General features: G+C 42.3%; 2 protein-coding genes, 2 long non-coding RNA genes, 1 other non-coding gene and 1 pseudogene across 8 annotated transcripts; 1 reads left to right on the top strand and 5 right to left on the bottom strand.

Moving 5' to 3' along the window:
* The first annotated feature begins 203 nt into the window (after positions 1 to 203).
* On the top strand, positions 204 to 287 carry tRNA:Leu-TAA-3-1 (transfer RNA:Leucine-TAA 3-1). Its single transcript has one exon. It is a non-coding gene; the product is annotated as a tRNA-Leu (tRNA).
* A 2,100-nt stretch (positions 288 to 2,387) lies between these two features.
* lncRNA:CR43854 (long non-coding RNA:CR43854) lies at positions 2,388 to 2,892 on the bottom strand. The gene has a single exon (NR_073778.1). It is a non-coding gene; the product is annotated as a long non-coding RNA:CR43854 (long non-coding RNA).
* Positions 2,893 to 3,621: 729 nt separating this feature from the next.
* CR44706 lies at positions 3,622 to 4,034 on the bottom strand (annotated as a pseudogene).
* Positions 4,035 to 11,773: 7,739 nt separating this feature from the next.
* Positions 11,774 to 12,810, bottom strand: lncRNA:CR43853 (long non-coding RNA:CR43853). The gene is made up of 2 exons (NR_073777.1): positions 12,764 to 12,810; positions 11,774 to 12,713 (listed from the first exon to the last, which is right to left on the bottom strand). It is a non-coding gene; the product is annotated as a long non-coding RNA:CR43853 (long non-coding RNA).
* Positions 12,811 to 14,523: 1,713 nt separating this feature from the next.
* stc (shuttle craft) lies at positions 14,524 to 19,113 on the bottom strand. 4 transcript variants are annotated; one of them, NM_057251.4, is made up of 5 exons: positions 18,359 to 19,113; positions 16,840 to 18,293; positions 15,526 to 16,593; positions 15,102 to 15,453; positions 14,524 to 15,039 (listed from the first exon to the last, which is right to left on the bottom strand). In NM_057251.4, exons 1-5 carry the CDS (start codon positions 18,701 to 18,703, stop codon positions 14,938 to 14,940), a joined length of 3,321 nt encoding a protein of 1,106 aa, NP_476599.1. In that variant the 5' UTR covers positions 18,704 to 19,113; the 3' UTR covers positions 14,524 to 14,937. The 4 variants fall into 4 exon arrangements, with proteins under 4 accessions (NP_476599.1, NP_001260461.1, NP_476598.1 ...); NM_001273532.1 differs by having other exon boundaries at positions 16,840 to 18,281; NM_057250.4 differs by having other exon boundaries at positions 18,380 to 19,113.
* A 387-nt stretch (positions 19,114 to 19,500) lies between these two features.
* On the bottom strand, positions 19,501 to 23,188 carry CG15269 (uncharacterized protein). The gene is made up of 2 exons (NM_135895.3): positions 22,067 to 23,188; positions 19,501 to 20,500 (listed from the first exon to the last, which is right to left on the bottom strand). Exons 1-2 carry the CDS (start codon positions 23,006 to 23,008, stop codon positions 19,679 to 19,681), a joined length of 1,764 nt encoding a protein of 587 aa, NP_609739.2. The 5' UTR covers positions 23,009 to 23,188; the 3' UTR covers positions 19,501 to 19,678.
* Positions 23,189 to 27,678: the final 4,490 nt, after the last annotated feature.

The raw sequence follows: 27,678 nt of genomic DNA, 5'->3' as shown, positions 1-27,678 counted from the left end.
CGTCGCTTAGTTCAGTAGCCGCTTGGATCAGTTTAAGTTGTAAAATGACTTATATATTATTTTTTAAACAAATAAAATTAAAATGTGAAATCTTACTACATATATACAAAATATTCAGCTTGTTGCAACTATGTACTGCCACAAAGGACCTAGCTTAGCTAATCAAGCATTCAAATGCTAATTTTAAAGTTAGATATTTCACAGCCAGGTTGGCCGAGCGGTCTAAGGCGCCAGATTTAAGCTCTGGTTCTCGAGAGAGAGCGTGGGTTCGAGTCCCACACCTGGCATTCGAGGTTAATAATTTATTCGTCCTTTTTGCGTGAGCTTAAGATTGGTCTTTAAAAAAATAATACCCTTTTCTTACTTCCCTTATTACAACATATAAGCATATCAATGTAATAATGTTTGACTTTTTGATATGGGATTATATTTGCACTTATTTACGCGAGCATTTCATTTTGTTATTCAAACATATGCAAACACATTTACATTTCACCATTTTATCAATGCCAAGTTTGTCATACTTCACTACTAATTATAATTATTACTTAATAAAAAGGCAATGCTAAATTGAAAATATGATCCGTCAGTTAATTATAACACATTAATTTTGTCATAATTACTTTCTTTATTGTTTCGAATCCGATTTGACAGTCCCAAAAACAAACGGTGGTAAACTTGACAAAGATCAGCGAATCGCGACCTCGACATAGGCATCAATAAAAAAACCATCAAGCTGCGACCATATCCCAGCCATTAAACCAACCATGGCCATAGATAAGCTCCGCAATGTTTGCGTAAATAAATTTCATCTTCTTTTTTGCGTTTCGCGTTGTTTTCCCACACTAGCTAAATAAAAAGAAAGAACACTTCAGTCGGGTACCTCGACTAACAGATACCTGTTACTTACATAAAAGGTGTGCGAGGGAATTTGCGATATGGGTAAATATATTGTAATCCGATGATTAGGTTTATTATATATAATGACTGGATAAGTACCATTCTCTCTATATTTTATACTGGCAAAAAAGGTTCCAAAAGTTTATTGAATTCCAGTAAGTGTTTTGGCAATACTCTCCTGTTTATATGGACGGACACAGTCAGATGGACTTGGCTAGTATATATATATACATATAGGCCCAGAAACGCTGATATTGAAATCTGTTACACACTTTTCAGCGAATCTAGTATACCCGTCTACTCTACGAGTAACGGATATGAAAATGGCGAAAATAAGTGGGTGTGCAAAAAAAGAAATGGTCCGGCATATGAAAATATGTCCATTAAAAATAGATGTGTGGCCGTTGTGGGTCAGTCAGCTCGGCCAGTCTCATCAGTTGGGCATGCAAATGTGCAGTTCAGTTCGCCCCTTTCAATCGCCACGCCCACCGTGTAGGGTGGAAGGCCGTGCCACCCACAGCGAAAGAAAAAAGGCAGCCCTACTTCACCATTTTCAGTGGCACGCACATTTGCGGTTCATAATTTGCGTGCCATTTTTGTACACGTTGATGGACAAAATCAACAAACGAACAGAGTAAAAAAAAATATTGAGCACTTTTGCAGTTGCCAACTTGAATTTAAATTAAAATGCCAACGCAGCGCAAGGCAAATTGCTACACATATCCCGTGTTTTACGGCCATAAACGCATAAAGTTCACATACAAACATGTATATGTATGTACATATGTACTTTTATTTTTGAATTCGTGCATATATAGAGATGATAAATATTGATTGTACGGTTACGTTAATTTCTGGCAATTATGCGCGTTTCACATTTATTTATGAAAGGTACTAAGGGCGATGAATATATGCATATGTATAGGCATAATGCACATCTGTATATATTGGGACGAACCACACGAAAATGCCGCGGACTGTCTGTGGGTCCTTTATTATTATTTGTTATTATTAAATATGTCTCGATAATTATCGAACTCTTTCTCGGCCAGCATTGACCGTTGAAGCCCAACTGGTTGTGGTCGCCAGTTCGGTTGGCCAGATGCTTAAATGCACATTGAGTGGGCCAAATCGAAACGGTCAATATGCAGATGCCTTTTATGTAGGCAGACGGCCATAAAACCAAACGTGCATACCGTGGCAGCAGCAACGGGAAAGATTTAAATATTGATTAAAAATATATTGTATTTCTGCCTTAACAGAGGTAAATATTTCAGTTAATTTATCTTCCACATTCACATTTAATTGATTGAATGGGACAAAAAATGAGTTTAACACCTCGCCAGTGAACTTTGGACTCTAAGCCATGTTAACCTATTTATAGGTAATAAATAAATACGCAATATATTGATTCAATCTGCAGTGCCAATCTTCGCACAAAAATGTATTTAAAATAATTAATAAAGATAGTGGCTTCTGATGTAGTTAAATAAAATCAATACTGATTCTTGTTTTCAAGCGTACTGCATATCTGCAGATCGTGTCGTTTTATTGCATTTCTTATATAAATTGAATTAATTAAGGCAACCAATAAGGATGTGAAGGCTGGAAAATAAAACAAAGCGTTCGAGACACTTTTAAAAAGTGGGCGAGTAATCTGGCAGTCTTCCAGTCGGCCGATTTGCATCTTTTCCCTCCATATTAACTCCATCCTCATCCTCTCTTCCTGGCATCCCGGCATCCTGGCAACATGGCATATGTGTGCCTGCCAGTTCCGAGTGTGTTGTCCTGTATCTGTATCTGCATCTCGGCTATCTTCTTATTTGCCAAACCGCTTGTATTCCATATCTGGGCTGTGTTTTCCCGTAACTTTTCGCTGGCATCCGGTTTCTCGTGCGTATGCTCGGTTTACTTGGCGGGCAATTATGAGAAGAAGCAAAATAAAAATAACATTTTTAGCAACCAGTTTTCCTTTCCACCCCAAGTATCCGAAAAAAATGAGAGCAAATTCAAAGTTTTTCCTGCCTTGCAAATGGCACCGGAGTCTATAGGTTTGGCTCGGTAACTTGGGATTGGGCTGCTCGCAGCCAGTTAGCGACAAACAATTTTTTAGTGTAATTATCTTTTGAATAATTAAAGAAAAACGTTGTAGGATCCTAAAAGGGACCAGACGAAATGGAATGAAAAACCGCAGAGCTGCAGAAACCGGCGACGGGACATATTTTCTAAAGTTTGCTTTGAAATAAGCACAAGTCCAGTGTGCAGAGTGGTACCACCAATGCCACCCACCAACGTAACCAAACCACTGAGCCACCATACCACCGAGCTCAGGCCCAAGGGCACGCCCACTCCGCCCCTTCAGGGTTCGAAGCACACGCTCCGTACTCGTAATTTTCCTTAAGTTATGCTCATTATGCGCCAATTATTTGTGTCAGGCAAAGGCAAAAAAAAAAAATGTAAAAGTCAGCCAAATTAGAATTGGGCCAAGATTCGGCCGTTTGCCGGTAGAAAAGACGTTAAATGCTTGGCACAGACTTTGCATGGATAATTCCTGGAATACCTTAACCCGAATCGGTACTCAACCCATAGGGAAAATAAAAATCTTGATGCTAAACTTATTTGCCCTTTAAATTAATGTTTTTTATTTATTATGCGTTTTCTAAACATTTTGTATACATTTAAAATATGTATAATTGTCATCTGGCATTTCTTTTAATTGCTTTAAATTAATTGGGAAACGGAATAGCATCTTTGCCTCAGCGGTTCACCTGGTGCCACGCCAGTTAAGTCCATGTCAACCATGCAATAAGTGTCTGTGCCGCAGACACACCTCTTTCCAAAAATACACGTTGAATTGCACGTGGCACAATGTCCGGAACATTTCCTTGAGCACTCATTACTGGATCCATAAAGATAAGTGTTTGGAGGATTCTGGCATGGAGCTAACCAGTTATGCAGTTTTATTGCTGCCGTCACGGTGTTGATTCCAGGTGGGGATCCATATACAAATCCATATAGCACGATGGACAGAGCGCTCAAGAAGAGTAAAACTAAAATTAAAATTTAGAAAATAAAAGCATCCAAATCTTGAATGCATAACTTACGCTTCATAACTGTGGTGTTGTCTAGTTGGAAAAGTTTAGTGCAAAGATACTTTTATTTCGCCGATAGAGCTTTTTATACTCATTTCTTATCAAGTAAAAACCAGAATAATGCTATACATATGTTTAAAGCAAATAACTCCAATCAATATTAAAAAAAAAAATGTTATAGTTGCGTGTAAGTTTCAAGAATTTCCAGCATTGATAAGGAATGGTTGGATTCACAATAAATTACTAAGAAAATAATCTTAATTAATATGCAAATATAATATTCTACAATCAATAAAATAATTATGACAATAAAATAATGACAAAGAATGTTATGTTACTTAGCTCACAAAACGTTCTTCAGTTATATTTATTACCTTTATTAGATATTATTTTAACACAAATATATCGAATCCAACTTAAGGCTAGCAACATTCACCTTAAATTTATTCGCTTCATAAGTCTTTATGCCCAGAGGTCGGATAACTTGGATCGGATCGCACATTGCCAGGAAACGTTCCTATAATTCAAGAAAGCTAAAAACGCTGAAAGCCAATGCCAACGATTGAATGAAATTCGAGAGGCACCAACAGCAATGCTTTCAAATGCTACATTTAAGCTCGGTACGCGACCATTCACTGTCTGGGTTAAATGGGTTAAGAGACTTGGCTGCACTCTCGGCACGCCGTTTACTTTGGTTCATCTCAGCCGGGTTGTCGTCCTGTCCCACGTGACCAGGTCCTTTTCGCCATCCCTTGCACTTGCCGGGGATCTGGTTGCAGCAGTGGTATAGTTACCGTAGAGACTGCTTAGTTTATACAGGACAGCACTACTGTTGTCTTAGGGACCCAAGTTGGTGATGCTGCTGGTTCAAGCTGCAGCTTGTGCTGTCACCCGTTGCTTCCCTTGTTGACACACCATTACTGCAGCTAATTAGAGGAGTGACCCAAGTGACGCCTTCGCCATCTCCAGCGCCTTTAACCCCAGACATCCCGCATCCGTAGTCGCTCCTCCGGCCTGTCATGTGATGTGTACGGGACTCTGTGTTGACGCCTCTCACGTTGCCGTTGCCTTTGCCCACTGGTGTTGCAAGTTGCTGTTGCACATTGGTGTTGCACGTTGCCGTTGCTACTACTGCTGCAGTTGCCCTGCAGTCAACTGCCTTCACACTTGGCAGGGCCAAACTTACTCCCTTCCGCCTGCGTTTCCCGCTGGCTTGTCAACTTCCTTCCACTTCTCATTTGTGCGGCATTTCCGGTACAATGGCGGTAACAATGGTGGGAAGGCCCCCCTGCACCCGAAGTTGTTTGCTGGCGACGTTCCGCTTTCCGTCCTGGCTAAACCGTTTCACCACCCATTTGCCACCATTCCCATACCACAGCCAATTCCATGCACCTTCCCCGCCGCCGACGACGACAACGACTATTCCCGCGAACGTTGCAACGTTGGGACTCTGCTGCAATTGTCTTTTGTTTCCAAATAGTTTGCACTTCTCTATTTGTTTCTTTCGCAGCGCCGAGTCACAAGTTGGCTCAGTTAATTCATGAGATTTCACGGTTTATCTCACCGGCTTCACTTTCTTTCCACCTGGACTGCATTGTTCCTCTCCCTTTTCATTTCGCTATCGCCATCCATCTCTCTCTCTCCCTCTCTCCTGCTTTTCAGTTGCTCAGTTCGCAACGCATAGTTCATAGTTAATTAGAAAACTATTCCATGAGCGGCGCCGCTTTCTCAACTTTTGAACTTCTGCCCAGCTCGAAAACTTGCAGTCGAGTCTCATTTAATTAGAATTTTCTCGGGCCACGTTATGAATATTGTTTGTATGATTATTTTTGATAAATATAATTTAACAAATTTGCGACTATAACTTTTATTTGAATAGAGGATATGCGTTGTTCGAACAGTATATGTATATCCAAACTAATGCTTAACTTTGTAAATCTTTTAATAGATATTCAAAAAACTCAACTCAACTTATGCATGCCAACTACTCTTAATAGCAATAATATTTATTGAGGTCTGAAGATATTTGTATCTAAATTTCTAAATGAACGAATTGTATATATTGATTAGATAAAGCCACGCCGAGAAACTAAATATTCTTTTGCTTCGGGCGATTTGAGACTATTCAATCTATTTCTCTGCCGAGATAAATAACCAAGACTTGTGAATAAATATTTCGAAACGCAAAAAGTCGTCCCATCAAACGAAAAATGTGTTTCCAGAGTTGCTTGTATATGTATTTTTTTTTTTACTCCCAGCTGGAAAATTTATTGGATGCAGCCAAACTGATTTGATTAGAAACGCCCCTTTCAAATCTTTAGTAAACTTGTAACGCCTCCTCAAACTGGTCTGACTTTTCAGCTCGGCTCTGTTCTGGCCATTTGTTCGGCCTTCAAGCTCAACGCTTTTGACGGTCGCCTGCCCAAAAGCAATCTCTTAATTTGTTTACAAGCTCTGCTTTCGGCTTTTCCTTTGGCCGTTCATCTTTCTCGCTTACCGCCCTCCCGCTATCCTGTGTGTTGGTTTTGGAAAACCTCAAAAATATGTAAAGAGCCAAAAAGACTCGTCGAGTCGTTTGCAACATTTGCAGCCCCAAAATGGCGGCAAAAGGTCCGGAGGGGGGGGTGGAAGGATGAGATGGCGGTTGAAGGGGGCGGCGGCCCTGATAGAGATCCTGCTTTTATTTGTTACTTAGCATATTTTCACCTTGAGGGCAAACAATTTCCCACTAGGCACACCCACACATACACACGTACATACATATATAGCCAACTATATGCAGTCCGGAGAAAGTAATAAATATTTTTTGCTGCGCCACTTCAGCTGCTTCAGCATAAAAAAACATTCTCCGTTTTTATTCGTCGCTTTTCTGTAAGATTTTTTTTTAGTTGCTTTGCCATTTTTATTACTCAGATGCTCTGTGTGCTGGAATGGGTAGCTTTATCTTAATGCAAAGTAAGTTAAAACTAAGCTAGTTCATATAATATATAAAATGTAGACTTTTAAATAAAAATATGGCTAATTTTATGTCTATATGAACTAACATCCTGTATTTATACAAAAAATCTTTTTTTGAAATTCTTCCAAATAAAAATAATACTTAATTATTTTATGTTTTATGTAAGAAGATGAATATTTTCCTCCCTCCAAAGTGCTTAATCCCCTAACAATATAATTGCTAACAATATTGTCGGCTTTAAAAATCACTTGATTTAATTAACAAGGTCAATCAGGACTCATTCGCTCCTCGATGTATAGACTATGGCCAATTAAATCTATAAGTTCACTTGAAATCCCAACAGTTTCCCCTTGTTTTTTTTTCCAACTGACCAGTGTAGTGGGTGTAAAAGTGGTAGGAAAAATAACAAGAGTATCAGGTATTTCATCACCTGTTCAATAAGCTTTTCATGCTCGTCCTGCTTCGCCTATTTCACTTTCCGCACTCAAACGTCGGTCGTTGGCTTATGTTGGCAATATATTCCAGCCACCTGGCCCAACCAACCCACTTTTCATACTTATGTACATGCATATAAATTATATATATTTATGTGTATTTTTGAATTTAAATGATTGAATTGCCGTGTGCCAAGGCAAAAGATGAACGGGCCAGAACAAACAGACGGAACAGAACAGAACAGAACAGAACAGTCAGAGAGAAGAGATTGAGTCTGCCGTGCCATTTGCAGAAATATGAAAATTACCTTTAATGTGAAAAGGCAGACAGCCAAACGGTGACGCGGAAAAAGGGGGGAAGTCGAGTTTTTCACGCTGCCATCTAGATAGGCCCGAAAAGAAAAGCGGACAGTTGGAGTGCCACGAGCTCTATTTTATTTTTGCCCGATGCCTTTATATTTCTGTTTTGTGTTTACATAAAAGTGAAGTGAGGCAGATTGCGCTCGAGTGCGTTAATCAGCGCTCCTGGGCAGGACAGCAGGACGAAAGGACATTACTGCTGGGAATGCACGAAAAGAAACTTATAAGCTGGGTTAAGTTCGGTAAAAAACAACTCAATGAACTTTGAAAGTGCCTGCTGGGTTAGTAGGAACTAAAAAATGAGTTGTTTTAAATGAAAGTCAGCTGACTTCGTTTATTTTTAGCTACATTAAATATTACTTTCAAATGAATATTATTATAATATTATTTCTTAGGATTTCAAATCATTTTATTTTATAATTTACAAAAATAAATCACTCAATTTTATGGATGTACTAATAATATCTACCCGACAACTATTAGTCATAAATGCATGTATTAGATACTTCTATGTCCTAGTTTAACTTACCAATAATGGTAAATGCAAATAATTTGTACTGTGTATGCGACTCTGGGCCAGTTGATTTTGCTCTCCAGCGACAACGTTGACTTTTCCCCAACTGGTCAGTTCAGTGGTGGTAAGAGAAAATCGGGTGGTCTACAAAACAGATTATACTGATTTCATGCTGGAAAATCAAAAAATGAACGTGCGGCAATTTACATACTTAAGTTGGGATTACGGGGGAGCAGATTTGTCTTCTCTGTTTTCCCCGCCGCCATCCGTTTTTTCTTTTTTTTGTTTATTCTTTTTTTAGGCCCGGTCTTGGCAAAATTTATTGGCCACATGTTTCGCTAGCCACCTTCGTGAGTTGAACAATTTGGGCTTCCCTGCCTTTTTAAGTAGGTTTTTGTTTTGTTTTTCATTTTATTTTTTGACAATATGGCTTTTCGACATTTTGGGCGACTACAAGGAATTTCCGGGGATTCCATTTTTAATTGAATTCTGGTGGGCATTATTGTTGCCGTTGTTGCTGTTTAGCATTTTGTTGGCTTTGCCTTCACTTACGTTGGATAATTAAAGCGCCCCAAGTCAATTTCATGGCATATATTATTATATTTTTTTTTTTTTTTTTTTGTTTCGAAACATCCAAATTCTTTCATCGCTTGATTGTTTTTAGTGGAAATTTGAATTAGAATTAAGTCTGTTTTGGTTTCCCCATTTAAAGTTGGTTTTCGGTGGTGTAGCCACCAAGTTGATAATTTTCATAATAAGCGTCAGACAGCAACAATAATTGCATTAAAATGAGGCTGGGCTGGGATTCTTTAAGGGGGTGGCTGGAAATTATGTAAAAAGCCCGGCGCCTTGCAAATTGCAACTCGAGTGGAGGGGAAAATGGGAGAAATGGGGGAAATGGCAGCGCAAATGAAAGAGAACGGGAACAACATTAGAACACTTAAGCACTTAGCCATCCCCAACCCATCAACTCCCCCTCGATTGGCAAAGTGGTGGGGTTATCTTCCCTGTGCGATTTTCTTTTTGTTGCATATTCCAAGCACGTTCCAGAAAAGCGATTCCCTGGAATTTCCCACCCGAAGCTAGAAATCGCTTAAGGTCTTCGTTTTATCAATTTTCTTAGCCTGTTCTTCATTTCCCCATTTGTTTTAGCAGTGGCTTGTGCTTTTGAAATTGCCGATGGGATTTTAATTAAGTTTACGTACACAAAGTTCACTAATCGAATGATTTTTTTAAGATTCAGCCAGTTATCAAGAGACAAATTAACAATATATGTTTAAAATCGTTTTTCCGTACTTTCAAGTTGTTTAGCTTAAGGGCACTATTGAACGGAGTTCTTTATTAGCAAGTATAAGATCATGTTTTGTTGGAAAATACTATGAATACAGTTTTAATTGTTTTAAATATTTTTTTTCCGGTAATGAAATTACATATAAATTAATTTCCGTATGGCATAGCGCCTATATTTAATGACTCTTTCGTTGCAGCATATCATTTCGTTAAATTGTAAATTGTCACAGATATTTGATTGAAACTACAATTAGAAAAAATTAAATATCAAATTGATTTCAAATCTAAAACTACTAATTACACTTTTTGAATTATTTTAACCAGAACACCCTCTGTAATCGACGTGCATATATGGGGGTCGAGAGTCCCCCAGAATCTGTTAGTATATGTAAATACATATACATATACATATAGATGCACTACTGTATCCCCGTTTTCCATTCGTGTGCGCCCGGTTGGAGCTGCTCATTTTTGTTATTTTTATTGTAGCTCTGATTCGCGCTTTATTGCATTATAATTGAATCTTGGAGCGCACAACTAACGCAGGAAACGTTGGCTGACTGGCCACCGTTTCCCGTCCCAGCTGTTGCACTTAATGCCAAGTGTTTAAAAAAGCGATGGGGTAGAGTGGGGTGTTGGGGGAGGGAAGTGAAAAGAGAAAAGAAGTAATATTTACTTACTACCTCACCGTTCGACATCCACCATACACCACCCACCGTAGGATATGGTTGCCTTGGTAGGCACTCCACTCGACTACACTCCGTTCCACAGCCTGAGTTTTTCTCGCCGCTCATTTTCCTTATTGCCAGTGAAATGCAATAAAAATTGTTTTCCCATAGACGCTGGTGACGGCGGCTAAGCAAATGTTGTTGGAAATGAGCTATAAAAACGGGAAATTGTATTTTACAGTAAATTTCTGCAACACACAAACTAGCTAGCTAGCTAGCGAACAGGCTAGACCTGTCGTTCTGTCCTGTAAAACCAACCAAAAAAAAAAAAAACCACCTACCCACCTACCCCGCATCCACCACCCACATCCTGTGACCTTCGGCCCCCCACTAGCCATGTCGACGCTTTCCATGCTGCTGTCGCAGATAATCCGCTGCTGAGTTGGCTTGTCTTGACTTGGCTTGACATTGGCTTTGGGTCGTCGTACCGCTCCGCTTCCATTTTATGAGGTTCGAATCGGGTCTGAACGAAGCCCGAGCCCCGCTCCACCACCACCCCCCTTATCTAACGTGGCTTTATAAGCTGCCAATATTAAAATGATGACAAGTTTATGGCAAAAAGGCAAAGGCTTCGTCGGGTGAGGAGGCGGCGGAATATTGGAGGAAAAAAAGGAAATGCAATTCATGGAAAGCTGATGTCTCGTGGCTTTATTTATAAGCAACCCATTGCGAACCACCCACACACAGCCTTGAATGAATGAGAATTATAAAATTCCATGCCCTTTCGCTAAATCTGATCAAGGATACACGAATAACTCGGTGACATTTGAAAATGGTAAAAAAGTTAGTTCGAGGAACTAACAAAAATTAAATGTTTTAAATTTATAACAAAACTCAGCATTGTAAGAGAGTACCTAAAAAATAACAGAAATCGTTTTTGGTGACCCACCAAACTATCTGCTGCTCCTTGAAAAATATACGTACTTCGTATTTGGTTCATTTCCAAGTTCTCTCATTGCATCTCGAGTGCAACAAGGATGTCTGCGGGAAAAAAGAACGAATTACATAAATAACTGCGCTGTGTTTGTGCCATTTTGGTCGCCACATTTGAATAAAATATGAATAAAAACCGAAATGCATTTAGTTGGATGGCGGAAGGGAGTCTAAGGTGGGGTTACAGCGACAGATAGATGGTGGGTTGCCGCCGGGTTTTGGCCCTTGCAGCACCCATTCTCCAGTTACTCACAAGTGGCTCGACCAGTTTGTCACCTTTTCGCTATAGAAATGGTCTCATAGAAAGACGAGACTAGTCCTTGCAGCGCGCATGCACTGAAAATAATACATAGTTGGTTCCCTTATATTCTATATGGATTAAATGGAACATTTTTAAATGAACTTCTTAATTCCATGAAGAATTTCAATGTTTTTCATTTGATTTTATAACTCTTGCGATTGGTTCTATAAAAATTGTTCTTTAACTGAACTCTTAAGCATTAAGCATTTAGCTTATAAATTTAAAATAAATTTTAGTTATGAATGTCAATTTCAATTTTTTTCAGTCTCTGCGATTACCTCGATATTCCCCTGGAGCTCCATCTTTCCATGTAGATACGATAATATTTGCATTCAGTCGGGCCTCCTTTCCTCAAACTCCCGCCCCCCCTATTACCATTCCAGTTGCAGTCTATTTCCTTTTTTTTTATTTCGCTGTCAAAACGTCAGCAATGTCGTCCTCTTACTCTCGTCCTGGGCCTCGACCTCATCCCGATTCCGCCCAGTCCAGGCCGTAGTCCTGTTCCTGGTCTTAGTACCCGTCTGGAAATCGTTCCGGAGCGCAGCGTTCGCCTGGCTTAATTTTGGCTAGGGAAAAGTGCATAAAAAATCTGCGGCGAATTTGCAATTTGAATTCGACTCTCCGAACCCGTCGTCTGTGACCCTTTCCTGCTCCTCGCTCCTTGCTCCTAACTCCTGCCCTTTTGCATAGGTATGGACCTATGTATGTGCGCTTGTGTGCCTGTGTCTCTTTTATTGAGCCCAGGACATGGTCGTCGTCGTCGTCGTCGTCGTTTCGGCTTGGAGGCCATTTTCTTCAGCATTTGCCGCTCGTGGAAGCCGCCGCTTGTCGAGTAGTCTTGGCAGGCAGTCAGGCGGCTATTTAGGAAGTAATTTTCGCGCTTTCATCGCAACTTTTTCTGTGTCTGTCTGCAGATCTTTTTGGGCACGTTATTTGTGCTCCTTGATGCTGGTGGTGCTGCTCCTTTAATGCATTTTTAAAAATGCCAAAATGCGCAAATTGAAAGCAACGCGCCGTCTACCCAAACCAACAGCTCAGCGTCACTCGGCACCCATCTTTTGCACTAGTCCCTCTTCCGATTCTGTGGTCGTCTGCTTTTCGCTTGGGTCACGTCCTCGCAGGACGTAGGACATTCTTTTGGAGCGATGTGAGAGGTGGGGAGCTGGAGTATACTGGGCCACACGCAGGCATAATTTCAGCCACTGCACTCAGACTTAATGAATATTTTAAGGACAGCTTTCATATTACATACCACTGCATATGTTATATGTGTTATATAAGATAGATGTATGATAAGCTCGCCCAGGACAAATGTCACAAATGAACGTCAAATGCTTGTCAAGTTACTATTTTTGGGCAACAGAAAATGTCAAAGTTCCTACTGGAGTGCCTTAATTTGAGGTAACTGTTTTGGAAACCTGGCAGTTATGTAAATAAATTGATGTCTGTATATTGAAATATATCAATTTTTAACAGCATATTTCCGTGTAAACTACTAATCCAATGCATACTTAAGCCCAAACAAGTAGCTATAAATTTAAAATGATTTAAAAAACCTAATTGAATAGACTTTGCGCATTTGTGACATATTAAAGCGGTTTCATTAATTAATTGGTGCTATACAAGCACTCGAAATTGGCAGTAAATAATAGCACATAAGCCCATATTTTCACACACCATCAAAGTTAGCTTACGAATATCATTTAAATCCACACTTATCTAACCGCAAAAAGTAATTTCAAACAATTAAAATTCGGTGTTGGTTTTAAATTATATATGATAAATAAATACTTGCATTCATTTTGAAATTGTTGGAATGTTGAATGGCTCAAGTATCGTTCGATAATAGCATATGCCCGCACATTTGCCATTCCAGTTTTATTCAACAATATGTTTTTTTTTTTGGTTTTTTAATTTTTTCTCTTGCCATAACACATAATTAAAATTACGCACACACTTTATACACATAAAATCCAACCTACACTCCCACGCACATGCAGCGGTTACAATTGACCCAAAATGAACTCTTTCCCCTGCAATCTCGCCGGTTTTTGGAGCAATAATCCCCCTGCCCACAGATGCCAACCACAATTTAATCTCCCTGGAATTATTTTCCCCAGCCCATCTAAAGAGGCAGTTTCTCCTTGAAAGCGTTCTTTCTTTCTGTTTCGTTCATTCTCGGCCCTCCTTGACGTGGGGGATTGCCTTGTATTTGTTAATAAACTCCCTGGCAGACTAAATTCAAATTACGCACACATCTTGAGATGATTGGGGGTGGTGGCTGGTGGGTGGATGGCATTTGGTGGGTTGCTGGCAGCCATTTCGCTTATAGGCTGCTCATTATGTCAGGTCTATATTCATATACGACTTGCGTTCTGCCTCTGGATCCGGCCCAAGCCCCGCATCCATTGCGTTCCGGCGGAGTGCGTGAGTTGGCCTCATCCGGGGCTCTCATCCCTCGCCGCTCTGACTTGTCGTAACATTTCATCTTTATTTTGGCATTATTCCCCAGGCGCCGCTTATTGTTTTTCGTGAAAATGGCAACGGCAATGGCAACAAATTAGAGGCCTGTGCCCATAGCCCGAAACGAGATGGCAACGAGTTCGGCTTGTGGGCAGTCCGGGGGATGTTTGCTAGTTTCCTCGACTACCAGGATGGATCAGCAGGTGGAATATCCCTTGAGCACCTCCACTTGGGTTGTTTTCATTTCCGCGCCACTTTAATTATCTAATGGTGAAGCATGACGTCCTATATATTTATATTTTAAATTTGAAATTATTTCTGTTCTAAGCGAAGTAAATTCCAAAATTACTTCAGTTTGAAACAAGCGACCGTTAAATAACAACGACTTACAGCACTGAATACTGACCACTGTTGAAAGCTAATTGCTGCAACATACAAGACATTGTGTTCCATCGCGACATAAATTTGAAATTAAGTTTATAAGACCTTTTATCCATAATTTCTCCCATGAAATAAATTAATTAAAACAAAAAACACAATAATTGCCCTCTGCTCTATTTACTCATTTATTTATCCTTCTCATCTATCGCTTTCCTTTGTATTTAGATGCAACGTGGCCAGAAGGTTTCGCTTTTGGATAAATTCATCGTACAACAGATTGGTTAACATGATTCTTCACATTTGTGCCTGCTTATCCAGTTCACTCCATATTCAAGTATTCAACATTTAGCATTCTAGGGTTCAACTAACATTTGTTATAATTTACAAAATATACGTGGTAACGGCAATTATCCTTCTGTATTGTCCTCGCAGCGCATCCACAAAATTTTCCTCATTTAGGTTCAATCAATAAGTCTTCCACATCCAGGCTTCCATTTGCATTATCTATCCATTTTTAACTATTATTTTCCAGCGCCAACGATTTAATATATTTAATATCTCTGTATACCACACGGATTTGATCTACTTCTTCAATCCCCAAGCATTGTTACTGGGCACCGGGACACGGCGTTGTCCGGACTCACGAGCCAGCACTTCCATGATGCTCGTGGCGGGGAACCAGCACTGCAAATAGTTAAGCCAAATAAGTACGCGATTCAGTTGGTGTTTTACAAAGTTGAACTCACCCTATCCTTATGGGCCGTGGCAACAACATTGCGATTTGGCTCCTTGTCATAGGAAACCGATTCAATCCCAAATACCTCGCACAACTCGTGCACCAGCTGCCTCTTTTCGCGGTTCATGGTGGGGAAAGAGTGGCTCCTCGACCGTTGCTTGCTTTCCTTGGCCAACTTTACCAGGTCGGTCAACGTCTCGTAAACGCTCTTGGTCAGCGCTGGGTTCTTCTTTGCGAAGCCACGAACAAACTCCGAGTACTTGGTTAGACACTTTTGCTTTGTATCGGAATTTCCAGAAGACAGGGCCGCGGCAAGACGACGATTCCTCTCCAGTAGACGACATTCGTCGTTGCAATCCAAACTAAAGACAAAATGTTACGTATATTAATACTAGTGAAAACTTAAATTCGGCTGAATAGACACCACCACTCACGTTTTATTAGATTTCTTGGCTGGAGCCAAGATTTCGCTGAGCTCCATGTAGTTGCCGCGTGACATCTCTGCCATGGACGAGGCCAGCTGGATGGTGGCTATACGACTGTGCTCCCTGGCTAGTTCCTGGCAGCTGCGGTTCTGCTTTCGGTTGCCGCACTCGCACTGCACCTCCACCAGCTCCTTGCAAGGCGTTTCCGGACAGGCTCCCTCGTGACAGGCAGCTGCACACTTATGACCACAGGTCGGTCGTGGCTTGGTGCAGCTCTGCCGGCATATCTCGCCGGCAGACTGACAGGGGCCCTCGTGACACGGCTTTATACACTTGTGCCCGCCACACGGCAACGGCTTGCCACAGGCCATGCCACAGCTAAAGTTGGGCTGCGAGCAGGGAATGGTCTTGCGCAGCTCGTGGTTGCCGTGACACAATTTCGTCGTGAAAATCATGCAGGGCGGACAGGTGGGGCCCGAATGGCAGTTGTGCTGCGGCGGATGATCGCATGGATGAATGCGCGAGCAAGGAAGCTTGCAGATTGGCTTCTTGGTGCCACACGGCACTGGTGGATAGATCACTTCGGCACCACACTCGCAATAGAGCTCTTCGAAACTGCTGCGGTAGCATGGCGGACAATTGCCGCGGTGACACGGCTGATCGCACTTGTGTTTGCCACAACTGAGGGTTCGATTACATGGCAGTGGACAGTCGTGGTCTATATCGATGCAGCACTCAACGTTGCACTTGTGCTTTCCACAGCTGCGCTTCTTGGTGCAACGTCGCTTGCAGCGGGCGTCGTCCGCTCTGTTACATAGCTGCCGACACTTTATCATTTGGTCCATGTGGCCGCAACGACACTTTACACCGGTCTGCTTGGGACATGGAGGGCACTGGCCCAAGTGACATTTGCTTCCGCATTGATGCGGATGCGCTGGCTTTCCACAACGTAATGTCCTAGAGCAGATGCCCTCGCATGTGGGAATCGGGTCCAGGCAGCTTGAACGCTGGCCAGCCGGTACAGGCATTTTGCCACAAGGACAACTTGTTATCTGCTCGGGACTCAGCTTGCAGGGTCTGAAAAGAATCATATTATCAGTTTAATTGTATGAGTTTCTTAGTACTCTGCACAAAGACACGATTGCAAACGCTGAATAATTTAGCATAAAATTGGTTCATACCAAATTCAATTCTGATGTTTTGTGTTAATGTTAATGCACATATTTTAGAAACCTAACACAATTTTCGAGTTTGAGCCGTTTTTTGGGGTTATTGGTTTAAATGAAACCAATACTATAAATGAGTTGAATCAGTTATTCTTACCTACAACTTCCCGCGTGGCAGGAGTCCTTGCACTTGTGGTGGCCGCAGGGAAGCGGTTGACCGCAGCTGTCCTTGCACGAATAGGTGCGTTTGTCCTGCGATTCTCGCGTGCATGGCACCTTGCGCTCCTGCTTGCCGCAGTGGCACTGCTGCACCACTTGCTCGGAACACGCCGCGCACTTGCCCGAGTGGCACTCCGCCTGGCAGCGATGCTCGCCACAGTTAAGCAGCTTGTCGCAGATCTCGCCGCAGAGCACCTCTTCCTTCATGGCGCACTGCATCGTTTTTGTGCTGCGTCCACATCCACAGCTGCGCACCACGTTGGCCTGGCACGGCGGACAAGGGCCTGGGTGACAGAGCAGAGTGCAGGCATGGCTACAACCCTCAATTCGGCAGCAGACCTCGCCACAGCTGTGGGCCAATTCGGTCCGTGATACCGGCGGGTTTTTCAGTTTGCCGCAAAAGCAGAGATAGTCGCGTGGCAAATCCTGCAGCACATTCTGGCAAGCTGGACAACGCCAGCCCACCTCGGACTTGGAGCTACTCGCCCAGGTGATGGTGCACTTAAGGTGCAGCATGTGATAGCAGTTCCTGCACGACCAGGTTGGCTGGTGCGACTTGATCGCCTCCACGCATACAAGGCACTCCAATCGGCGCTGTTCGATGTCGCGAACCAGTTTCTCTCGCTGCGATAGTTTTTCGTTATCCGCCGGTGGTAGCGGTGGACCTCGCCTTGGGGAGATTTGCTGCAGTTGCGACTGCTTTTCGGGCGATGGGTGTGCGCTCTCATTGCTCGTGTCCAAATCGTCAACGGCCCTGGGAAAGCCGTTGATGCGGTCCCTGTTGCGATTCCAGTCATCCCTGCGTTTGTTGCTGCGATGATTGTCGTAGCGTTGCTGCTTCTGCGGCCTCCTACGATCGCTTCTTTCGTACCGGTCCTCCCGATCGTCCCGATAGTCGGAGCGGCGTTGTTGTCGCGTATTTCCGGGTCTAGAGTCCCTGTCCCTGTCCCGGTCTCTGTCCCGGTCTCTGTCCCTGTCTCTGTCCCGGTCTCTTTCCCTGTCCCGGTCCCGGTCACGTTCCCGCTCACGCTCCCGTTCGTAATTATGGTTCGAGCATTGGTTGTTAGCTCCTCGTTCAGCTGGTTCTTGGGCTCGCAGAGTCCTAGGTCTCGTCTCATTTATGGCAGTCTCTAGGCTGGCAGTGCTGTTTCCGTTCGTAGTGGCGGCTGCCGGTGTCTCTTCTAGACTCAGCTTGGCGAAATTGGGCACGAATTCCGGAGCCGAGGCCTGCAGCTTGGAAGCGCTGAAGTCAAACGGATTATTGCCAAAAGGTGTGTAAAAACTCGAAAAATTGCTGTTGCTCGGATTGACCGACCCATAGCTGCTGGTGACGGTGACTCTAGCGATGCCATCGCCATTTTGATAGGTTGGGATCATGGCCTGCGAGTAAAACTGTTTTGTGATTTATTAGTTGATTCATTAGGACTAAACCTAAGTTCTAATATATCGAAACATACATTCGGAGATTGATGACTCACATTTGCAAAGTGGCTGGTACTCGCGGATGCCACTGGTGGGTTCAGTCCAAAGGCTCCTCCACCGCCGCCCAGGGAGAAGTTAGTGTAGCTGCTGCCCACCGGATGTTGCATAGTGCTGGTGGCATTCGAGGGCGCTCCTCCACCCAGATTGTGCTGCATAATGAACTGATTGAAGTTCACGTAATTGTTGTTGCTGTGCCTGTTGCAGGAACCACCCACTGCCGCCGATTCGTGACCTCCGTTGCAGTCTGCCATGGCGGATGACTCATTGCCGGGTCCCGCTTCTCCGGCGCCGTTGGTCAACTGCTGCCAGTACTCAGCCATTGAGAGTCCGGTGCTGTCGTTGGTGACCAGCGTCTGTTGCAGTTGCGCCTGCTTCTTTGCCGGAACAATCTCGAACTGCCCGCCGTCCTCTGCTGGGCATTTCCCAGCGCTACCACGGGATCGTCCGCAATCCGAGGAGGAGGTGACCGAACCCAGGAAAAGCTCCAGACACGTGTGCAATGGTGAAATTGAGCCCAATGCAGAAGTTAACCGAATCGAATTCTCAGTTCGATCGAATTTGGTAAAGGCTTTCTACGGCCAACTGGACGCACCGCAGCCTGGGTCCGCAGGCACGTTTTACTGATTTTTTTGCGCTTTTCCTGCGTTTTTTATGCTCGCTTATATTGTAAATTTCTAACAAAATTTCACAACACGGTCATACCAGACGAAACGGTACCACTGACAATTGCCTTGACTTATCGATATATTAACAGACTTTCGATTTTTGAGGGGAAAAGGGCTGCCAACTCGGTTTTAGGACAGCTGTGAATACAATTTAACAGCAAGATTTCGTTTAGTTACTCAACACACCTACAGTGGTAATAAACTATCAGGTGGCGCCATCTGGCTGAGTGAGAGCGCACTTTTAAATATGTTAAATGTACTGCAACGGTTCGTTCATTTGTTTACTAAAAAAACATACATCTTTTAATTTTTGTCACTAGAAGATTTGAATTAAATAAGGCTGCGTTATCTGATTATAAGCGAAATTACCTAGTTGGACTCCCAATCATATCTCCAATCCAAAATATTATTTCTAGAATCCTGGAATCCTTTTGTATTTGATATTATACTTTATTGACTGGCCAATATATATGCCTATTTTAATAATAATTAATGTCTATTCCTAATTTAATTTCTAGCAAAATTATTGCTTGAAAATAAATGTAAATTGAATAACAACAGTGGAAGTACTGCACTTTGTAATTGCCACAAATTTGGTTGAAACTGGCCGGGCACAACGATTCCACCCATTTAGAATGTCCTGAGATTGCTGAGAAGGGTTTGCTGACTCGGCGGTTGGGATGGACCAGATCCAGGTGTTAGAACTCCAGGAGGTGGCGGCATTTGAAATGTTTGAGCCATGGCCATGGCCAAAGTGGGCGGTGGACCTGTTTGTTGTTTTCCCGGTACTGGAAGTGCGGATGATGTGACCGTGAGTCCATCCAACGGACGGTACTGACACTTCTTAGCGTGGGTTCGCATATTGCTCGACTGGGTGAATGCCTGATTGCAGTTGGGATGTGGGCAGACATACGGCTTGCAGCCTGTATGGTAATTCAGATGCGTCTTTAGGTGATGCTTTTTGGTGAAGGCTTTGGGGCACAGGGGGCAGCTGAAGGGCTTGATTCCCGAGTGGAGGCGATGGTGCAGGGTCATGTTGCTGCGATCGGCAAAGGACTTGCCGCACACGGAGCACTGATACGGTTTCTCACCACTGTGCGTCCTCATGTGCTGTTTGAGCAGCATTTTACGCGAAAATCTCTTTCCGCACTCGTTGCATTTGTGGGGTTTCACGCCGGTATGAATCCGGACATGCATATTGAAGGCCACACGCTGATTGAACGATTTGGGACAGTAAGGACACTCGTACTCCTTCCGGTTCCGGTGAATCTTTAGGTGACTGCTCAAATATCCCTTATCGTTGAATGTCTTGCCACATTCGGGACACTCGGCGGCAAACTCCTTGGTTCCTCGGTGAACGGACAGGTGATATTTGTAATTTCGCAGCTGGGAGAAACCCTTTCCACAATCCGCACACTCGTAACGCGGCGATTTGTGCGTCTTTTCATGAGCCTGAAATAAGAACATAATAGACAAATAAGATAAATAAATAAGATACATTAGCTTAGCAATAGTAATATTGTAGCAATAGTAAGAGATTTAAAATTTTAATAAAAAACCTGAGGTAGTGAAAATCTGTTGTGAAATTCATAAAACAGCGATTTTCTACAAACTGTTCGTTAGTTAGTTAGTTTTTGGAAGGGAGGCTTTCAAGATGAGTATGTTTAGCAACATTTTAATTAGGTCCTAATATTAATACCTTATTCTATAAGTTCTAGTGAGGATTGGAAGATTTCGAATATAAAGTTACTGAAAACTGAGCTTTGGACACATTTATACTTATACAAAATAAGCCAGAAATGCAAAAAATACCATGGTTACACATTCGAATGTTCCCCATTGTTTGTAATAATTTTGTTGCAACTTCAAATGTGGCTTGCTTCAGTTAGCTACTGAAATTGGTGTTCTTTCCCAAAGTGGCCATTTTGTGATTACCTCTCGCTCGGCGTCTGGCCCTTTCTAACGTATCTTGTAGCTGCACCCATGCGTAAAACCAGTTCTCTCTTTTTTGCCCGCTTCTGTTTCTGTTTTCGGCCGACTCCATTTTGAACTCGGATTGCTTGCGAGATTTGCATAAGGCACTCAATTCTTCGCTGCCTCTCTCTTCCCCACTCCACTTGAATCTCCACTCTTTTCTTCGGAGCTCCGCCTTCCAATTAGACTACTGTTTCTCTGTTTTTTAGGCCCCGCCCAAATCCATATGGTATCTCTGTTGGTGAAGAAACCCGTTTTGGGAGGATCTCGTGTGGATGTGGACTTTGAGGACCGGCCAAACGATATCTTATGTGATGTATGGCCATGTGAAAGGTTAATGCTGTTCTTGGCTTAGATGTTTTGAAAGGAGTTAAATTCCTAAAGTTATTTAATGGCTTTGCAATAATAATTCTCAATCATTTAGTACTCCGCATAAACACATATTTCTTTGTGATAAATGTATACGTAACCGTTGATGAGATCTAAATCATTAATTTTTTTGTTACTTATAATTAAAAAAAAAAATACGCGTGCATTTGCCAAATGCTTGTGTGTAAGTACAAACTCTTTAAGTGACTTTACGTATAAGTTTGATTGTGCTATTTAATTTATAAGAAAATTTCATACAATCGTTCATTTCGTTTCGCTTTTTTTATAACTAAACAGCAGCAAACTGAAATAAAATATAATCTGGCAAATCTAAATCATTTCATTCTTAAATTCTAATTGGGAATTGCATATATTTTTTGAATATTTGTATTTCATTTTTTAAAAGTTGAAGGTCTAATGAAATAAAAAAAATTAAAATTCTGTCTACACTATAAATATAAAAATTTGTTTCGTGGGTGTTTTGTGTTTACTCGTTTTTGAGGGATTTTAAGAATAAATTGAATCCTTGGGTTAGAGTTTGGAATATATTTAGGATGAATTATCTTTTCTAAAGCTAATAACTGATAACTAAACGCTTTGGTTGTCATAAATGATATATACTTGTAAACAGAACACCATCGTAATAATAATTTAATAACAATAATAAAATCTCACCTGCAGAGTTTCAGAGCATCCGAATACCTTCTCGCAAATCCGGCACTTGTAGCTGATCTCCTCGGCGGATGTGGCATTGTATCCACCGATACCACCGATTGCTCCACTGTTGCTGCCGACGGCTGTGGTGATCAGTCCACCGGTCATCTTGGGCATCATTCCGACGGCCGTTGCCTGGACCGAGTTCAGACTCAGATTGGTCACGGTGGTCAGTGAGATGTTAGTGCTGGCGGCTCCTCCAGTGGCACTCATAATCAGATCCCTCACAGGACGTATTGATCCGGTGGAACTGCTCACCGAGGAGGCGGCGGGTGAGATGAGAGGTGCGGTCTGCTTATAGCCACCAGTCTGCAATCTTTGGTAATAATCCAGGCACTCCGGGCAATCCGGACGAGTGCATGCGGTGCTTTTGGTGCGTATGAGAGGTTGCTGTTGCTGCTGCAGTGGTGGTGGTGGGGGAACCGATCCATTGATCACATAGGGAGCAAAGAAGCGTTTCTGCTGATTTGGCAAATGCTGCTGATGCTGATGTGTTTGATAGGGCGACGTAGGAGGAGTACTCAAGCCGGCAGCCGCTGCAGCAGCCGCATAGGCGGGCAGTAAGTGCGGGAAGAATTGGGCATAGAACTTGGTGGCATTGGCCATGGCCACCAAATCTGGCGGCAACATGGAGTAGGCACCGGAGGCATAAGGAGTTGATGGTATTGCCAGCCCTCCAAGAGCCTGTGGGCTCCTAATACTGTTGCTACTGCTCTTGGATAGATCCAGGATATTCGTGCTCGTATCCTGAGCGGATTTACGCTCCTTGCCCAGAATCTTACTGATGCTAAAGTCAGTGACTTGAGCCGGTGGCAACTGTGCCCCAGCTCCCAAGTTCTGGACTCCATTGGTGGGTGAAGTACGCGCCGGCGAGGGCGAAAGGTCGTAACTGCGCTGCAGCATGGCGTGCTTGAAACCCATTCTTCTCCACACCGAAGAATCACTCATAGACCGCAGGCGTTACCGTTTCGGATGACTATTTTCTGAGGCGTAGGCGCTTTTTAGCCCGGGGAACTGTCGCGTTACGCGTCGAAACACGAAATGTCTTGGCCTCACAGCCCACAGCAGCCGTCATCGTCTTTTGGCCGGGCCTAAAGCCTGGCTTACGCTCCCGCTCTCGAATTTAATTGGTCGAGAAACAGGTTTGACCGTACAGGTCGGTCTCGCTCCGTATCTCTCTCTCTCATAGACCGGGAGTCTCTTCTCCAATTAACCAGGTTTGACTGCTGGAGACAAACTGTCGCGCCTCCAATTACGAGAGGAGCTGCAATCTGCAGACCCAGAACCATTTGCTAGTAGCGTTCTACTAGTCACATCTATCATAAACCTTATCGCTCCTTTCAGATCGCTCTCCGTGCACTACTCTCTTTCATTTTTTTTATCCACTGGACCTCTCTGATAAAGTGACTAAGATTTCGTTTTGGCCGCGTTGTTTTTGTAATTAATTGCGGTAATAAAATGTGCGCATCGTTAAATTTTCAAAATGTATTTCTCTTGTTCCTCATCCACACACACACATTCTCATCCCCGTCCACATTCACATCCTCGCTGATTCCGAATCCGATTCCCAGGCATGTGTGAATCTTACGGTTATGCGCATGCGCAGCGATCATCTCTTGAGGTGACTTGGTTCGTCACGGCTCTGCAGTCTTAGCCATGTGTGAGTGTGGGAAGGAATTGAAGCTAGGGACTAGATGACATAACCGTCAAACGATCGTCAAAATGGTGTATAGGAAATCAGGTATTTTTCTTGCGAATTTAAAAAGGGTTGTTAACGGTTCATGATTGACCACACTGGCCAAAAAACTTAACGTAAGCCCAAAAGGTCTAAATAATCATATATGGATGATTATGACACCCTCTTGAAATATTTTAGTAATTAAGGACGTGCTGTGCCATTAAAGTAAAGTAAAGAATTTTTAAGAAACAACAATTTGAACCCAAATATTTTTCCATAAATTTATTAAAAAATAGCCTATGCCAATTAAGGGTGCCCTACAAATACCTCTTTCTGAAGCATTTAAGCTTGATCCACTACATTTAGTTGCCATCCAAGAGGGACTGTGACCACTTCCTCGACTTGCATAGCATCAGTAGCGGCCATAAAAATGTGCAAAACAAAATGCTCCTCAAGTGATTTGTGATTGGATGAAACGCGCATAAATAACATGGTATCCAGGCCGAGGATTCGGAGGATCCATACACAGGTGAAGTAAAATGGTGACACACCACGCGAATTCAAGGAAGCTGCAGATACAAATGAAGTGGTATACATTTACAGCTACATGGAATGAGATCCGGTGAAATGGAGTTGATATTCTGACTCACAAGGATTGGAGGATTGAAAGTCTCTGTTTTCTAATTGCCAATTGCCGCATAGAGAGACTCTAATGCGCAAGGCACAATCTTGCACACGATTTGTCCACGATCACTTACAAAACGATCTTATCAGGATTACCTGGCGGAGAAGCCCCTTCAAATCCTCCGCGCTAGCCAACTACCGATCCTCTTGCCAGTGATTAATAATGGTTTGACTGTCAACACGCGCTGCTCGCTTTGGTTGACCACGATCTGCATAAATTTTGATTAAACAGGCTATTCATTATAATTATACATATGAGGACCGGGCGAACACCACAAAACTTGTTCAACCTTAGTTGAAAAACTCTTTTTCGTATTTCGTTTTTTTTTTTCAGTTCGGTTGGCATTTCGTGGAATTCCGCCAGATAATTTACATATGCGAAGCGAAGGAAACTTAAGTTTTAATTACACTCACTAAATCATCGGGCCTCTGCAGCAGACTCCAGGAGACTTTGTTTTGTCGCATGACTAATGTTTATTAGCTGCTAATGGTTTGTTTTACAAAAGCTACGTGGCTGCCCCATGCGAAGTCCCTCCATTGCCAGCTCCATCTCCATCCGTAGCATCCCATCGCAACGCATCCAGGTGACTCGCATGAACGCTCCAAAACTGTTTCACCCGTTGACATTTTGACAAATTTCCAACTCCTTACTACCGTCGTCGTTTTGGGGCCGTCTCCAATGTAAGCTGATACCTATCTCAGATGCCCAGATCCCCATCTCCATCTCCATCTCCTCGATCTTCCCCATGGTTCTTCTTCTTTGTTCACACTATTAATTTTCCGCTCGTTATTGTCGGGATTGTGCGTTGTGGTTCAGTCGACTGGTTCCCCCTCATTGGGGTGGTCGGCATTTATCTTATTTTGTGTGCGTTTAAAACTTCTTTGTGAAACTCTTTAATGTCATGTGTTATCGGTTAATGATCAGCCGCGTTGCCAAGTGATTTTCTGTCAGCGGGTGATCAACTTTGCCTGGGATTTCCCCACCGAACTCCGATCTTCACCGCCGGTTCGGGTTTGTCCTCCTTACGGATTCCGTTTAATTTCCTTAGTTGCGTGGACCTTTGGTTTTATTCGCTGATGGGGCTTTGGATCGTTGGATTGTTTGGACCTTCTCGTCTGCGCCTTGTTATGTGTAGCTTGACAAATGTGTTGATTTGCCAAGTTTATTTCCAGCGATGGTGGGTCCAACATTTTGGCAATAAGATTGAACGACCTTTTTGGACTTTCTGATCTTTCAAGGCGAACTAAAAGCAACAAAAATATAAAGTTCTGAATTTCCAGGTAACACGTTTTGGCCATGAAATGTATTTGAGTTAAATTGAATACAGTAATTACAAAAATGATCATTTTAAATTATTTAGAGCTATGTATAACATAAAGAAAAAATGTTTAAAATAATGATGACAAAATAGTTTTATTCGCTTTACTTTCAAAACTAATCGGAAAACTTGAAAGTGCTTAGAAATGGTTCAAAATTTGCATGCAAATTCTACAGAAACGCCCACCTCCCAATTCCCAAACTTATGTATTTGTCAGGCCTTGGCAATAAAACTAAAACAGGGCTCTAACAACAGCATTTAGGAGGTGTTATACTATTGTCTAGCCGCGATATAATTTATATGGATGGAATAAAAGTTCGCTGAAAACGAGACAGAGACAAAGGAGAGTAGAGCGCGAACAAAGCGATATTCGTAAATTATATATGCACGTCCATATATGTATGTACATATGTATATACGGATCCAAAGTGGCTAAACTATATAGGTATGTATGTTTGTGCATATGAATAAACGAGGCGTATGGCTCGGCAATGTTGTAGATCACAATCATTTCAATTAATTCGAATATAAAATACGAAGTGGAGACGGCGGCTTTTGCAAAATGAACAGCGTGCGCTCGTATATATCAAATTTCAATATAAATGAGCTACAAACATAAATCAAGGGGGGAGGCCCTTCGACCCTCTCGATCCCCTTGCCATATATTGAATCCCCCATGGACCCCCCACATTGAAAAACACACGAAAGTGATGAAACAAACACGCCCGAAATCGTTTGACTTTTAATGCATCCTATAAACAGATAATACAGCCCCCAGAAAAAAAAAAAAACAAACAAACCCAAATTTAATGGACTGACGAATAGCTGTCAACGTCTTTGAAGGGAACTTTCTTTGCTGTTAAAATGTAATTTATTTTATTTTTACAACAATTCAAACGAAAACAAACAAGTAGACGGCGCGAGCGAGAGGGGGATGGCGGCAAAAAGTGAGCGGGAGGGCGATACTAAACATTTAATCGGACGTTAATTATGTTAATGAAAACACATTTCGAATGCAAGAATTAAAATCAAATTTTTCAATTTAAATTCGATCGCATCGCATGGACCATTTTTATTCGAAAACACATTTCATTGGAATCCCATGGGTGAGCGAGACGGCTACTAAGTGTGCGAGCGAGAGCACCGATTGATCTGCTTATTGAGAAATTGTGTGAAGAATAGTGATAAATCTTGAAAGCCAGCAACAAGCCCAACTTAAAAAATAAATGTTTCTTCGTCAAGGGGAATGCAAAGTTGTCGCCAACGCAAACGGGTTGTTTTCGTTGTTGTTGTTATTGTTGGTGGTGGCGTGTATCCGAAATTGAACGATTAACTACAAATTTGTGCATAGATTAAACTAGGATGACACTGCAAGAAAAACTTATTTTGCAGTATATTCAAGTCTGAACACAGATTTTATCAATATATCTGAATATCTTTGGAAATTTGCAAATTTGGAATGATTTGTAAGCTTGCGTTTTTTAAATAAAGTATTATTACCATTTTATAAAAAGCGGTCATATTATCTAAAATGTAACCCTACAATTTCGATTTAAATTAAACATGAATTCTTTCAATGCAGTCTTTCGACCACAAAGTAGACATTTTTTCGCCATAAACACACACATTTAAATGCGCTACGTTATTTTCTCATTAAGATCTTGTGGCGACCGCCCAGATGTTTTTGGCTTCCTGAGCAAAATCAATCAAATCTTTAACGATGTGACAGGTTAACAAGTCTCTCTTAGTGCCAAAAGGAAAACGCCCAAAAACAAACTACATATATGTACATATATATAAATACATATGTATATATGTAGACTTGATTTGGTTTTGGTGGTTTATTGCTTCACTTTGATGACGCCGACGAACGGAGAGTGCGAAATTTGCAT

Source organism: Drosophila melanogaster, chromosome 2L (genome assembly GCF_000001215.4).
Source record: "Drosophila melanogaster chromosome 2L".
NCBI classification, from domain to species: domain Eukaryota; kingdom Metazoa; phylum Arthropoda; class Insecta; order Diptera; family Drosophilidae; genus Drosophila; species Drosophila melanogaster.
The sequence above is the reverse complement of the archived record's forward strand: the minus strand, read 5'-3'. Positions and strand labels throughout refer to the sequence as shown.